General features: G+C 44.3%; 1 protein-coding gene across 1 annotated transcript in view; it reads right to left on the bottom strand.

The window, feature by feature from the left end:
* The window catches only part of RPH3A (rabphilin 3A), a 726349-nt gene that overhangs the window by 105251 nt on the left and 605667 nt on the right, over positions 1 to 15431 (bottom strand). Inside the window, exon 17 of the mRNA XM_086943083.1 lies at positions 11337 to 11418. Within this exon, the coding sequence (XP_086799209.1) occupies positions 11337 to 11418 (82 nt within the window). The remainder of the gene's footprint in view (positions 1 to 11336; positions 11419 to 15431) is intronic.

Below are 15431 nucleotides of genomic sequence, written 5' to 3'. Positions count from 1 at the left end.
CATGACTTTACAACTGCAATGCTACTGTGCTTGTGTACCTACGTTAACTGCGTATTGCTCTATAAGACTGATGTGTGTTAAGTATTGCCATAACCACTTGAGTTGTAACCGCCTGACAAGTGAAACGGTATTCCTACTCCACCTATACATTACCATTTTCGGCTGAAGCAGAATTATACATTTCGAGATTTTACCACATCCCCCCCCAGCCCGCCAAAATCTAAGCACAGTTCGACTTGCAAAAAGCATGGGCAATCCTGCCATGGTAAATGGCTCAGTAATGGGGCAAGCATGCAGAGAAATATGCAGCAAATTAAACATTCTGCGAGTTCTTCCCCAGTATCAGGTCAATATTCAGAATTGCTCGGTAATGGTGGGGTATACCACAATGCACCAATAATTCTGAATGCACGGTTCTCGCCCTGCAGTTAGGGTGCACCTCAAGATGGACTCCTGAGGCGGTAAAACAAAAGGCTCTGAATTTCTTTTGCAAATTGAGAACTGAATCTGATGAATGTATATTAGATAAAAAGTGCTTTAATCATGAAATCTGATGACATGGGTAGAAGCCTCAATGATTATACCACAGATGTCTCTGCTCAATATTCTTCTTCTCTATGACTGTCAAGCCCCACTCTACTTTGCATAACTGAGTTTCTGAAGAAGGTTTTCAAGACCAAACTATGTCCCAGACCACAAAATCTGTTTGTAGACTTCTGGTTAGGGAAGAGTGCACTAGGAATGGTTTTGTACAAAACTGAAGTCCAGAGAGCATTGCTCAAAATGAGCTTCGGGTTGGATTCTTAGAAAAGTTATATATCTTCAGATGGTTTCTCTACGCCTTACTTTCTATACTCATGGGGTCACATTGTAATGCAAGAAAAAATGCACATTTGCAAAACACCAATGTTTTCAATGTTTCTAAGTGTCAACTATGACATCATGTAATAAGATTCCACATTTGTTAAGTTCAGACTTAATCATGCAAAAAGCTTTGTAATTTTTTTTAACTTTATTTTTTTGGTGTGTGTGCCTTTTTCAGTATATTAGACAGAGACCCCAATTCCTGCTCTACATTATCTATAATAAACTGTGCACGATAAGTTAAGATTTTGAGAAATTGTAGTCTTGGGAGGAGATTTGGTTTATTGATTATTTTCCGAGCAGTGAGACTAACTCCGGCAATACTACAAAAATGTATACATGTATATCGTGTGTAAGTGAAAAAAGAACTCTATTAGCTGTTGCATGTTCTATACTAATCAATCTGAGTTTCTACAGTCCAGCTTCAACAAAACCCTCACGAACAAATAATATTGCATTCTATATATGTCCCCATGCATGAGATGCTCCTACTCCAACAGAAATAAATTCATAGTATTGTGCTCCACTACCCTTAAACTAGAATGCTGCCTAATCAACCATATATTACATTTTTATTCAAAAGAAATGCTTTTGTACACCATCAAAAACAAAACATGCTCATAAAGGAAGGAAAGAAGGAAAGAAAGAAAAAAGGAAGGAAGGAAAGAAAAAATGAAAGAAGGACGAAAGAAAGAAAGGAAGAAAGAAAGAAAGAAAGAAAACATCTGATGAAGGGGCAAATTCTGATGATCCAAGGCATAAATCTGCAAGCAGTAAGCTTTCCTTGATGCTGCCAAGTTGAGCAATCTTTGCTCACACAAGCATGGGTGCATATGACATTACTTGCCAATTTTCTTTGCACACTTTGAGGAAGACATATCACAATTTAGTTCTGCTCAGCCTCCGGCCACTACCACATTGATCCTTAAATCGTGAAATATCACACCAGTTCTTAACATGGATTTTGCGGTCAACTGGGGTTCCACCGCGCCTACTCAGAGGTCCCTCGACAGTTTAGAAAATAAAGAATATTATCAGATTAATAAAGTATATCCTCATAAAAATGTTAAATTGAATGTTGTAAAACGCTCAGTAAATGTGCAGGAATTTGAAACTGGAAACTAAAAATTAAGTTGGTATCCTTAACTTGATTCGTGAGAGCAGGACATGCTTAGCAAGCAGAATCTAGTGTGGATGGTTTGTGGACTCAACTGAAACTAGTAGGTGCTGAGAAAGAGAACTTGGATTAGGAGCAAAAAAAGACAAAGTGATGTACTAGAGGACATCTTTGAGAAATAAAGCCAAATTTAGAAAAGCTGCAACCTTCTTATTAAAATTAATATTTCGATTTTTGTTTCTTTTTTGAGCTATGAATGAAATGGAATATTTCCAAAAATGTGTATGTTCAACGCATTTCTGTTTCCATATTTTTGTGTTTTGTTTTGTGGTTCAAATTGTAGAAATTGCATATGTGTGGGTCCTCGGCTTCCACTAGTGACGACTTGTGTGTCCACAGAAGCTGAAAGGTTAAGAACCACGGACATATGAAGTGTTATCATGATGCATCTCTTTGGAGTCGCTTATTCCGGCCGTCACCCATAATGTTGGTACTCCATCCCATTGACAGGTAAATCAATTTCAGAGGATAATATGATGTTAGAAAAAGGGACTAGATTGGAACTGAGAAAAGCCAATACAGCCAAAGCCATGCAGAGCTATGAGCAACATGTAATAGTTTTAGAGTCTCATATGAGCACCATGTAGATCAATATTGGAAAAAACACTAACTGTTTTTCTAATCCTGTGGGAAATAACATGGGAATTCGCCACCGGTTCATCTCCTGTCATGGGATCAAGTTAGTAATGTTGTTACCACTAAGTGACCATAAGGAAAGACTCATCTTAGATTAGCAGGCGTACAATCCTTCTGGATGGCACGTTAATTCACTTCTTTCCTAGTTATTACATTTTTTCTTCAGAAACAATGTTTTCGACCAAACGCCTTCTAGGCAAACATGATTACTACATGTGTTATTACATCAGCCCTAAGAAAGAAGGACGCCCTTAGCAACTGCAGTCATGATAGAAAGAGCAGCAGATGACAAGAATTATATCATGAAACAATGCCAAAGTGAAATGAAAGCATGACTTATGGCAGCGGACAGAAATAAAATAAATGACAGACCATGGATGGATGATTACTTTTCTTTTTGCTGACCACCTGAATGTGCTGCGTTCAACTTTTTAATTCTCATTTAGTTTACTGTGTTATCACTTAGACCTTGTGGCTTATATCCAGAGGCTCTCCTCATATCATATGCTAATATCTCTAAGTATTCTTGGGCGAGTTACATCTTGAACGCCTTAGGAAAGGAAGCACATATTTCGGGTCTCATATTTTGCAGAATTGTCACTCGGACGAACCATTCAATATTGTGGGGCACCTGCAATCCCAACCTACACCATAATCCATAATATCGCTTAAATTGACCTGGTAGTTTGGCACTTGCTGAACCAGCCTCTTTGGCCACCAATAACCTATGGAAGACAAGATTGCAGGAGACCCCATTTTCGCCCTGGAATCTAGCCCTTGATGATCGCTGGAAGTTCCCCCAGAGCCTGAACTCTGGTAGCCCGCGATAACGCTCCACTCCGAAAAAAACAACAGGGAACAGTGCTAAAGCACTTGCAATAAAGTACCCCCTTTTACTCCACTTCTCTATCAAATGTTTCAAATACTACCATCAATGGCCTACAAAATGGCCGGAGTAAGGTACTTATCAGGTAATATATTTTGAGGCAGATTTAACTTCCTGTATGTTTTTGAAAAACCTGGTTGACGTTTTTAAAAACTCTCTTTGTTGGTCACCTTCTAATTTTTTCTTTCAATCCATCTGAAGGCACCAACTTCTGGAGCTCAGCAGCTCAAGGAGAAGTTTATAAATTCTGGGAGTCTAGGGAGCAGGTTTACTAAACGTTTGTGCCAGGATTGTATTGCGCCACAAAAGAGACATAAACGGGTGCAAAATATTTATTTGGGATTTGCTTACCTGCTCAAATCTCAATCAGCGCTGGAAAGTTGTATGACAATAATGCAGAGCAGTGCTTTGTGCTGCTTGCATTAGCTAGCATAAAGGGAGCTTTCAATGGATGGTACGTGGGCCTTCCCCGACAACCACGTAGGGTTTTTGATAGAAAGTCCTATCTAATAACCATGATAAACCAGGCTTTGCGCCTTCAATAATGACTCTTTTAGAGGCATTCTCTAAGATTGTCTGACTTTGCAGGGGTGCTGCGCTACACAGCACACATCGAAATGGGAACATTTCTTAAATGTGTCTAAACATAGTATTTGTCACTCAAAGAGTACCCTTGCAGTACAAAATCTATGTCTAAGACATGGTGCAGATACTTTTGCACAAAGGTGTGTGTGACGCTAGGGATTCTGACTATGCCTGACTGTGCCCCAGCATTAGGGAAGAGAGCAGAAGTACCATATTTTAGTAGAATTGGGGCTGTCCTGCTCGCTACCTTTCAGGTAATGCTTGGCAGCATCATTTCAAGTTGTAAATCTGCTATAGTTATTGGTCACTCATTGCTCTATGCAGCAACATTCAAAAGGCATTAGGACCACAATTTCCCCTCAATTAATTGATGGATTAAGTACCCAGTGTCACACCTGTGCATAGTACAATCCTCTGCCTTCTCCTAAACCATAATCTCGTTTCATATGGACAAATTGTTCTGTCATTTTAACCCAGGCAGGAAAGAGGCCTAACACATCAGCAAGACTGTCAGACCTCACTGCCTTATGAGGTTCTTCCCCCATATGTTTTGCCTTTTTCCTTCATTTTTGCTGATCTCGTTTTTGTTGGCTTTAGGACTCTGTGCACTTTACCACTGCTTATGAGTGATTGTGCTCGCTTCTTTAAACATTGTAGAATTGGCTTATACCCAATTGGTACATTTAATTTACTTGCATGTCCCTAGTAAAGTGGTTCAACATGTACCCAGGGCCTGTAAATTAAAAGCTACTAGTGTACCGGCAACACTTATTGTGCCACCCACTAAAGTAGCCCTGCAAACATCTCTCAGGACTGCCATTGCAGCCTGTGTGTGCAGTTTTAAACTTCCATTTCGACCTGGCAAGAGAAAACTCCAGCCAGGCCCAATCATTCCTTTTAAAATATATGTCAATCATAGGGTAGTCAAGTCAAGTCAAGTCAAATGATTTATATAGCGCACTACATACCCAGAGGGTCTCAAGGCGCTTAAGGGGGGGTGGGGAATTACTTGTCAAATATCCACGTTTTAAGTTGCTTTCTGAATGCTAGGTGGTTCTGGGTAAGGCGAAGGTGAGTGGGAAGTGAGTTCCAGGTTTTAGCTGCCAGGTAGGAGAAGGATCTACCTCCCATGGTGGTCTTGTTGATGCGAGGTACAGTGGCAAGGGCTTGGTTGGAAGATCGAAGCTGGCGGGAGGGGGTGTAGAAGGACAGTCGTGTGTTGAGGCATTCTGGTCCGATTTCGTAAAGTGCTTTGTGTGCGTGGGTTAGGAGCCGGAAAGTGATCCTCTTATTGACGGGAAGCCAGTGGAGGTTTTTCAGGTGACCAGAGATATGTTCTTTACGCGGGATGTCTAATATGAGCCTGGCTGAGGCGTTTTGGATTCGTTGGAGTTTTTTCTGGAGTTTAGCGGTAGTCCCGGCGTAGAGGGTGTTTCCATAGTCCAGTCGGCTCGTGACCAGAGCGTGGGTGACCGTTTTCCTAGTTTCGGTGGGGATCCAGCGAAATGTTTTTTTGAGCATGCGGAGAATGTTGAAGCAGGATGAGGAGACGGCGTTGACTTGTCTGTTCATTGAAAGTGAGGAATCCAGGATGACGCCCAGGTTCCGTGCGTGGTCTGTCGGGATGGGTGCTTTTCCAAGGGCTTCTGGCCACCAAGAGTCGTTCCATGCGGAGGGGGAGGTACCTAAGATGAGGACTTCTGTTTTATCTGAGTTCAGTTTCAGACGGCTGTGTTTCATCCATTCGGCTACTTCTTTCATTCCTTCGTGTAGGTTAGTTTTGGCGGTGCTAGGGTCATTGGTGAGTGATAGGATCAGTTGAGTGTCATCCGCGTAGGAGATGATGTTGAGGTTGTGTTGGCGGGCGATGGCCGCAAGGGGGCTCATGTATACGTTGAAAAGGGTGGGGCTGAGTGAAGATCCTTGTGGTACGCCGCAGATGACTTCAGTGGCCTCTGACTTGAATGGTGGGAGGCGGACTTTCTGGGTTCTTCCAGTGAGGAACGAGGTGATCCATTCCAGTGCCTTTCCTTGGACTCCGATGTTTCTGAGGCGCTGAAGAAGGGTGCTGTGGCAGACTGTGTCGAAGGCTGCGGAAAGGTCGAGGAGGATGAGGGCGACTGTGTCTCCATTGTCCAGTAGAGTTCGAATGTCGTCTGTTGCTGCGATGAGGGCGGTCTCAGTGCTGTGTTTTGCTCGGAAGCCGGACTGTGAGGAGTCGAGGGATTTGTTGGCTTCGAGGAAGGCGGCGAGCTGGTTGTTGACAGCTTTCTCGATGACTTTGGCCGGGTATGGAAGGAGCGAGATGGGGCGGTAATTTTTGAGTTCGGTGGGGTCCGCTGTGGGTTTTTTCAGAAGGGCGCTGAGGTCGGCGTGTTTCCAGCTTTCCGGGAAGGTGGCGGATTTGAAGGAGCAGTTGATGACGTCTCGGAGGTGCGGTGCTATGATGGAGTCTGCTTTGTTGAAGATGTGGTGAGGACATGGGTCTGTGGGGGATCCTGAGTGGATGGAGTTCATCAGGCGGATGGTGTCCTCAGTGGAGATTGTGTTCCAGTCATTAAGGATGTTTGTGGGGGGTGAAGGTCCAGCAGATGGTTGGGTGGGTTGATCTCCGGGTGGGTTGTCGAAGCTGTTGTGGATGTCTGCAATTTTGTTGTGGAAGAATGAGGCTAGGGAGTCGCAGAGGGCTTGAGAGGGGGTGATGTCGTTAGAGTTGGCCGAGGGATTGGTAAATTCCTTGACGATGTTGAAAAGTTCCTTGCTGTTGTGGGCGTTGTTATCTAGTCGTTCCTTGAAGGCGGTTTTCTTGGCCTTTCGGATCAGTTGGTGGTGTATGCGGGTGGCGTTTTTGAAGGCGTCCTTGGTGCTGGTGGTTGGGTCTTTTTTCCAGGCCTTCTCAAGGGAGCGGCAGAGTTTCTTGGATTTCTTAAGATCATCGTTGAACCATGAGGCCTTCTTGCTGCCAAGTTTGCTTTGTCGTTTTTTCAGTGGTGCTAGGATGTCGGCGCTGTTGGATAGCCATAGGGTGAGGTTGGTGGCGGCTTGGTCGGGGTTTGAGGAGTGGGCTGGGGGGTTTAGAAGAAGCGATGAGGAGATCTGGTCGATGGTGATTTTGTTCCAGTTTCTTTGCAGAGTTGGTTGGGGGTGGTTGTTGGGTTTGGGCTTGTTGTAGGTAAAGTGAACGCAGCTGTGGTCAGTCCAAAGGAGATTCGTGGTGTGGCTGAAGGAGACATGTTTGCTGGAGGTGAAGATAGGGTCGAGAGTGTGACCAGCGATGTGGGTGGGAGAGGTGACCAGTTGTTTAAGTCCGAGGTTGGCGAGGTTGTCCAGCAGGGTGGTGGAGTTGCGGTCGTTGTTCTTTTCAAGGTGAAAGTTGAGGTCTCCCAGAAGGATGTAATCTTTGGAGGGGAGCGCGTGTGGAGTGATGAAGTCCGTGATGTCCTCACTAAATTGTGCGCGGGGTCCTGGAGGCCTGTAAAGGAGGGTGCCTCTGAGTGTGGTCTTGGGGTCGATGTGGATCTGGAAGTGAAGGTGTTCAGAGTTGGCGAGGTTGACGTCAGAGCTGGTTGAGATTTGGATGGATTTCTTATGGACGATAGCGATTCCTCATCCTGTGTGGCCGGTGCGGTCCTTGCGTATGATCTTATAATCTTCTGGGATGGCAATGGTGATGTCTGGGGCGGAGGAGGCGTTCATCCATGTTTCAGTAAGGAAGGCGACGTCTGGAGAGATGGTGTCTAGTAGATTCCATAGGTCAATGGCGTGCCTGTGGACCGAGCGGGTGTTGAGCAAGATGCCTTGTAGGTGGTTGGTGTCGGGAATCTGAGGTGTGATCGTAGCGGAGTGGTTGACGGTGCAGAAGAATTTGCAGGAGTAGCATGAGAAAGGTCCATGGGTGTGTCCGGGAGTGGCTTGGACGCAGGTGGGGGGACGGCCGGGGTTAAGGGCTAGGAGGGTGGTGGCATCGTAGGTAATGCGGGAGGGCTGGGCAAAGCGAGGGCCAGGGGGTCTGGCGCTGGGCGCGGGCTTGGCGTGGACGGGCGTAGACGGGCTTACCTTTGGCGCACCTTCGGCGCAAATGGGGCGCGATTGCTGCGCGTGAACGCTGCGCGCGGGAGCATCTGTCATATATGGAAGATGGAAGGGGGCGGGGGCGAGGCAGGGTCAGCTGGGAGGCGGGCGCGGGGTGGAGCTACGGTCAGGGAATCAATAAACAACAAAATGGCTGCAACGACGGTGAAAACGAAACTAGCCTGGGGGATGAATTAGAAGGCACAACCGGGCACAGAGTGAAGCGGCAATCTATTAACACAACGCAGGCTTGGCAGTGCAGCAAAACAATATACAACGCACAGTGCACGCTATTCAATTAATAAGTTAAATGAGCTAAGCAGGCAGCAAAACAGCGCACAGTGCACGCAATTCAAAAGCTTGTAAATTAAAAGTATATTGAGCCAAGCAGGCAGCGGCAGTGATGCGGGGGAGAAGGTCGCGCTGGGGGTGTGCTTGAAAAGCGCTACGATACCACGGATCAGCTTGAGAGCGCTCTCTGGTCACAGAGTCAGGACGCCTTGCGTGGGTGGAGGAGCGACCTCTTCCGACCAGGTCAGGAGAGTCACGGCGCAGGGATGGTGGTGTAGGTCCAATACTATCTGCGGGAGGCAGGGTCAGCTGGGAGACGGGCGCGGGGTGGAGCTACGGTCAGGGAATCAATAAACAACAAAATGGCTGCAACGACGGTGAAAACGAAACTAGCCTGGGGGATGAATTAGAAGGCACAACCGGGCACAGAGTGAAGCGGCAATCTATTAACACAACGCAGGCTTGGCAGTGCAGCAAAACAATATACAACGCACAGTGCACGCTATTCAATTAATAAGTTAAATGAGCTAAGCAGGCAGCAAAACAGCGCACAGTGCACACAATTCAAAAGCTTGTAAATTAAAAGTATATTGAGCCAAGCAGGCAGCGGCAGTGATGCGGGGGAGAAGGTCGCGCTGGGGGTGTGCTTGAAAAGCGCTACGATACCACGGATCAGCTTGAGAGCGCTCTCTGGTCACAGAGTCAGGACGCCTTGCGTGGGTGGAGGAGCGACCTCTTCCGACCAGGTCAGGAGAGTCACGGCGCAGGGATGGTGGTGTAGGTCCAATACTATCTGCGGGAGGCAGGGTCAGCTGGGAGACTGGCGCGGGGTGGAGCTACGGTCAGGGAATCAATAAACAACAAAATGGCTGCAACGACGGTGAAAACGAAACTAGCCTGGGGGATGAATTAGAAGGCACAACCGGGCACAGAGTGAAGCGGCAATCTATTAACACAACGCAGGCTTGGCAGTGCAGCAAAACAATATACAACGCACAGTGCACGCTATTCAATTAATAAGTTAAATGAGCTAAGCAGGCAGCAAAACAGCGCACAGTGCACGCAATTCAAAAGCTTGCCTTAAAAAGCTGGACATGTACTTTTTAGGTTCCCATGTTTTGGTAGTGAAAACATCTTAGATTTCTTTACTACTGTGAGCCCTACCTTTCCCTTTGGATAACATTGGCTTAACTTATTCCATTTAAAAAGTGATAACTTTCAATTGGGAGCAGGTAGGAAAGTCTAAGTTTTGGTGCTCTCTTTAATGGTAAAGGCAGACTTTAAGTCACAATTCTGAAAATGCCACTTTCAGAAAGTTGGCATTTTCTTATCCTAACCACTTGGTGCTAGCTGCTTGTATCCTCGGTCACATAACTAGGTATAGCAAGCAGTTGCCCATTGAGTATTGCTTCCACTCAGTCAGACAAAGAGGAATACGTGGTAGCAGGATGGGCCATCTCTGACTTGATGGGGGGGAGGAGCTTTTACCTACCACACTTACACTTCGGCTCTGCCTGAGCACACTCAGAAAGGATTTGACACTAGTGTATAGTGACCCTAGACAATCTAGCACCTGAGAAGAGAGGCAGACAATTCCAAACACCTCTGGAAACCTCTCCTACTTCAAAGTGGGCACCAGGTAGAAATACTGGGCCCTAAGTTCTAATTCTTCTGCACACCTATGGACTTGTGGAAGACTCAGGACTGCTATACTGCTCTGCAAGAAAGACTGCTACTCTGTTGGCATGCTTTCCTGATGCCTGGTGGTCTGCTGCCTGAGTGAAGGACTGGACCTGCGTCTTGAACCCAGGACCACCAGAGTGACTCTAAAGGCCAGTTTGCTGTCCCCCTGATGAGAAGCCTCAGGAACAGAACTTAACAGGCTTTCTCCATCTTGAACCCAGCACTTGGACTCAGTCCCCTGTCCTGGACCCTTGGAAGTGGACCTAATGGTGCTCTTCCAGTCCAGCTGTGGTCCTGTGGGCAGAACTGACATAGGGCATCTCATTTCACCGCATGTTTGCTTTGGAACCAATGCAGGGTGACATCTCCTTGCAGCTACGCTCCTTAAGCACAGGTGCCCAAGGCATCCCAAATGCAGGACTTCGCATCGTAGTCCCTCTGAATTGTCACTGGAAGGCATATCCTCAATGCAGGGCTCCGCTTCAAAAAACCCTCATCAACAGCATACTCAATGATGACCCAGGACCTCACATCTCAACCTTATAACTCCTCAGACCTGCCGTTGTGAGACGCATCCTCAACAAGTTATCTTGCATGCTCCACAACCAGGATTTAAGGTACTCTTGTTCAGGAGGCTTACCTAGGTCCATGCAGCTGGCCCACGCTCCGTCCCAGTTGGCCTGAACTTGTGACTTTGTCCCGATCCGACGGGACCAGATAACAGCAGTTGGTGCTTTGTGGTTTTAGGCAATATTTTCACTTAAATCTTTAAAACTGCCCATCTCGGCTTCTATTGATTGGATCTTTGTTGTTTTGTGTCAAGTAATTTATTGCTGTGGGATTTTTCTTATGCTATTTTTTCACGTTATTACTGTTTGAAGTGCTGCATAAAACACTGACGCATTGCCTCAAATTTAAGCCTATCTGCTTTTGTGCCAAGCTACCCGAAGGTTAAGCACATGTTAATTTGGGTTTGCTTGTGTTTCACCTTGACAAGATTTGTGGATGCTACTTTAGTAGGATTTCATCCCTCCCCCTCAACCAGCAGCCACATTTCCAAATTAGACCATTGCAAAAAAACACGTTCCTTGTACATTAATGGTTCTTACTGAAATACATTTTTCTGGAAAATTCTAATCCCACCTCATTAAACTCTGGATTTAATGTTTTCTTTTTGATCTGTGTCTTAAACTTGGATTTCTTCCCAGTGTCAGGTTTCAGCCACCTAGGATATAAAATGAGATATTTTAGAATTGGAAACAGTTTGTGGGTAAAAAAAAAATTTTGATAGTAACATAGGAAACATTCTAACAAAAATTTAACCGGAAACAGATTTCCGAGTCAGTAAAAATCATGCAGTGAAATCATTGTTTTAAAAATAGTTTTCAAATAAATCATTGAATTCTATGTAAAGTACACCCAGTACACACAAGGGTCACTTAAATAGCCTACAAGTTCAGTGAGTTAATACTCTTATCATTATGGAGAACGCTATATATATATTTAAATTAGCAGTGCACTGAAATGTCAAAATTCTAATAGATTGAATGAACACACATGTACATAACATAATAGGCCCAATTCACAAATCAGTTACTCTTTTTCTTTACTTAAATTCGAGTAGTAAGCCTAGAGTATGGCTGACTTACTCCTAAAGTTCACAAGTAAAACAGGAGGACATCAAGAGTAAATCACATCAACTCATACATCAATCTTTGTGAATCAGGACCCTTTTAAGGCTATGGTTCCCTCTTGCTGTGCCTCCCTACAAGCCTACACCCAGTGAGCAGGACCATAATATCAGTGCAGGGTCAGACCCGATGTCCAATAATCCAAACCAAACAATGTAAACCACCTATGAGATATCAAGGTATGTAATCAATCACTGCAACTGACCCACAGAGCTTCAAAATCTTCATTCTCAGATTTCTACAGAAACAAAGCCAGTCTTCATTACAGACCTTGTGATCCAGTATCAAAAGGTTAGCACATGGACATGGTCACAAAGAGTCATTCAGAATTGCTGTAAATTAACAGTAATAATTTGATCCTGCCACCAACAAAAAGGTTTTTACAGCCAAAACTGCCACTTTGGCCAAAGTTGCATGTTGGAATTTGACAATGATGGAAAATTCCCACCTGCTTTACAAGTCAATTTGTTTATGGCAATCATTACAGTTTCACAAAGTATGAAAAGGAGGTATTTGCACAGCTATTAGTGATCCGGTTTCCAACTGGGTTGAGCAGTGAAGCGTGCAACCAGGGGTGAACGCTGTCTGGACCGGTCAGCGTGAGGTCAAAGACTAATACAAGGCTACCCCTGATGAGAGGTAGACCCCCCAGTGCACTGCGTTGAAAAGACACACGGGTCTAATGATTTAAAGCAGACTTCATAAACGTTCAATCCAAATGATTTACTGGTTCATCATGATTTAGTACATATACATTGAGTTCCATGTATAAGACATCGTGATCCAAATGCAAGTGAAGTATAGCATCAACAGAATAACAGTCCGAAAATTATAAATCCCAATGCATTTCGGGCTAAAACAAAGCCCTTCCTCAGGGGATCGCTCTACAGACAAAAGAAATGCCATCATCAAATCGAGTTCAAGTATCATCAACAACCTACACAAGCAACCATAAAAAGTATAAGGTGCAGACAAATGGAAACAAAAGGTGTGCTCAATCAGACAGCCAAGTTTCCCACAGTGCGTGTAATGTAAATAAAAGGCAATAGAAAAATAAGCGACAAACTGAACATGTTGAAAAAGAAAGCCAAGTGAAATCCCTAATAGGAAGGCTTAAAATAGCTTCGTGACAACAATTAGATAAACCCAGTGAATCAACGTACAAATCCCAGAGCGGCAACTAATAATGCAGCACGAATGTGTGAAAGAATGCTAGAGAACCCGCTAACCAGAGTGTGTGAAAAAGATGCAGCCAGGCTATATCACACGCGGTCAGGGAGACCGTAAAGGTATGCTAGTAACGATAAATAGGTCCCCCAACCAGAGGTACTCACGGTGTGCGCTGGAAACGCGATCAACATTCAACAAGCCAGATCACGAAGCAAACGCGCCGAGGCAATGTCAGTATAAGAGAATGCGTGTAAACATGAAAGATGGACTACAGTTCACCTAAGTATAAGCGCCATCTTGGAATGGTGAAACAACATTCAACACATAAATAGCAGGAACGTGTCCCCCATCATATTCCAAAGTGTACCATGACAAAGAACAAATATAAAAATAAATAAAACACGAACGAAACACAGGGAAAAACGTGCAAGTGTGAACATATAAAAACGCACAATAATCAAAAAAATGACAGACATATGCAGTGTGACACATGAGAACTGACATGATAATTCACAGATAACATAAAAATTCCATGCGATCATTGAGCCCGTGCGGCTGCATGGTCGCCATGTAACGGATCCAGAAGTTTTCCCTCTTCAATAAAGTTTTTTTGTTGTCGTGTGTCACTGGTACTTGCTCTAGGATAAGATATTTCAATTGAGCAACAGTGTGATTATGTTCCAAAAAGTGAGTAGCAACGGTAGATCTCATGTTGCCTGTCCTTATGTTGCTCTTGTGTTCCAACAAACGTGTCCTGATTTTCCGTTCAGTGTGTCCAACATAACACTTGCCACAGGGACACTTCAGAAGGTAGATGACATTCATGGAATTGCACGTGGCATTCACCTGTAATTTTATGGGGTACCCCTTCATGGGGTGGTTGACAACATTCCCCGGGATACAATTGTGGCAGTTGCTACAGTTGTGACAAGGGCGCAGGCCCTTGTAAGTGACGGGTTGACTATCGGATTTAGGTTTGCATAGCATTTCCTTCAAGTTTCTTCCCCTTGTGTAAGCGAACATGGGTTGTTGTGCAAAGGCTCCCTGGAAATCTGGTTCCAGGCTCAGTAATGCCCAGTGTTTGGAAATGATGTGTTTGAACTGTTTGCTCAAAACCGTGTACTTGGATACAACTACCATTCTGGAATTTTCAGATTTGGTGCGAACCTGTAGTAGTACATCACGGGTTATGTTCCCACACCGGGTAACTGCCTTTTGTAAAGTTTGTGGCGGATAGCCACGAGCCTTGAACCTCTCAACCATGTTGTTCATTTCAACCTGACAGGTTTCTTCAGAGGTGACGATGCGTTTGATACGCATCAATTGAGACAAAGGTAGATTCTGTTTCAACCCCACTCGATGAAAGCTTTGGTAATGCAACATTGAATTCCGATCCGTCGGTTTTCGGAAAATGGTGGTAGTTACTTTGCCAGCTTGTCTTTCCACCTTAACATCGAGGAAATGAATGCTTGTCCTATCAAAGTTCCAGGTGAATTGTATACGCTCACTGATGGTATTCCATGTATTCAAAAACTCCACAAGAGCTTGTTCAGTGCCTGACCATAACATGAAAATGTCATCAATGAATCTCAGGTAGAGTTTCCCACTGTCACTCCAAGCTGTTTGATTTAATATGTGGGTTTCCTCAAAAGATTTCATGAAGGTATTAGCGTACGACGGCGCCGTGCAATTGCCCATGGCCGTCCCGCAGAGCTGGTGGAACCATTTGTCAGATACTGAGAAGTAACTATGGTACAAGGTGAAGACCAATAGTTCCATCAACAGTACCTGCAAGTCAGAATCATTACAGTTTGACTTTCATTAGAGTGTATGTGATCACTTGCAAGTGTAATAAGGTATAGGCAGTGATTTAAGCTTTGAAAGACTTGAATGTCATGGGAGTATTTGTTAAACATTATCAACTTAATGAAAATCAATTACATGCAATAGGCAAGAAAAATCTCACCTAGCGCTATACTTTCAGATCACTGTTACCTTCCAGTGAAAAAGCTTAATCTAACTAACAACAAGATATAACTGATTATCTGAGAGGCAATGTAAATTCCTCAAACCTTGAATATGTAATAGAAATGTACTTTTATTGTTAAGGATGAATGTCCAGTTTGTCATGATTCTACATACAAAATACATGACAACCATGATACATCATAACAAAATAATTGGGAAAAAAATTGCTTCTTCAGGACTCGAATACCAAACTCTCACATAATAAGTCCCGCTGTAATGGACAGATCAGGACATATAATCTTGAAGAGCGAGATACCCCTATCAAGGAAGATAAAGATATTGGAGCAAGGCACCCAATATAGTTCTATTGGTATTCATAAATAAGATATCTTCAATTGGAAGATCAAAT

Source organism: Lissotriton vulgaris, chromosome 11, assembly GCF_964263255.1.
Source record: "Lissotriton vulgaris chromosome 11, aLisVul1.2, whole genome shotgun sequence".
NCBI classification, from domain to species: domain Eukaryota; kingdom Metazoa; phylum Chordata; class Amphibia; order Caudata; family Salamandridae; genus Lissotriton; species Lissotriton vulgaris.
This window is presented reverse-complemented; position numbering and strand designations above follow the sequence as displayed.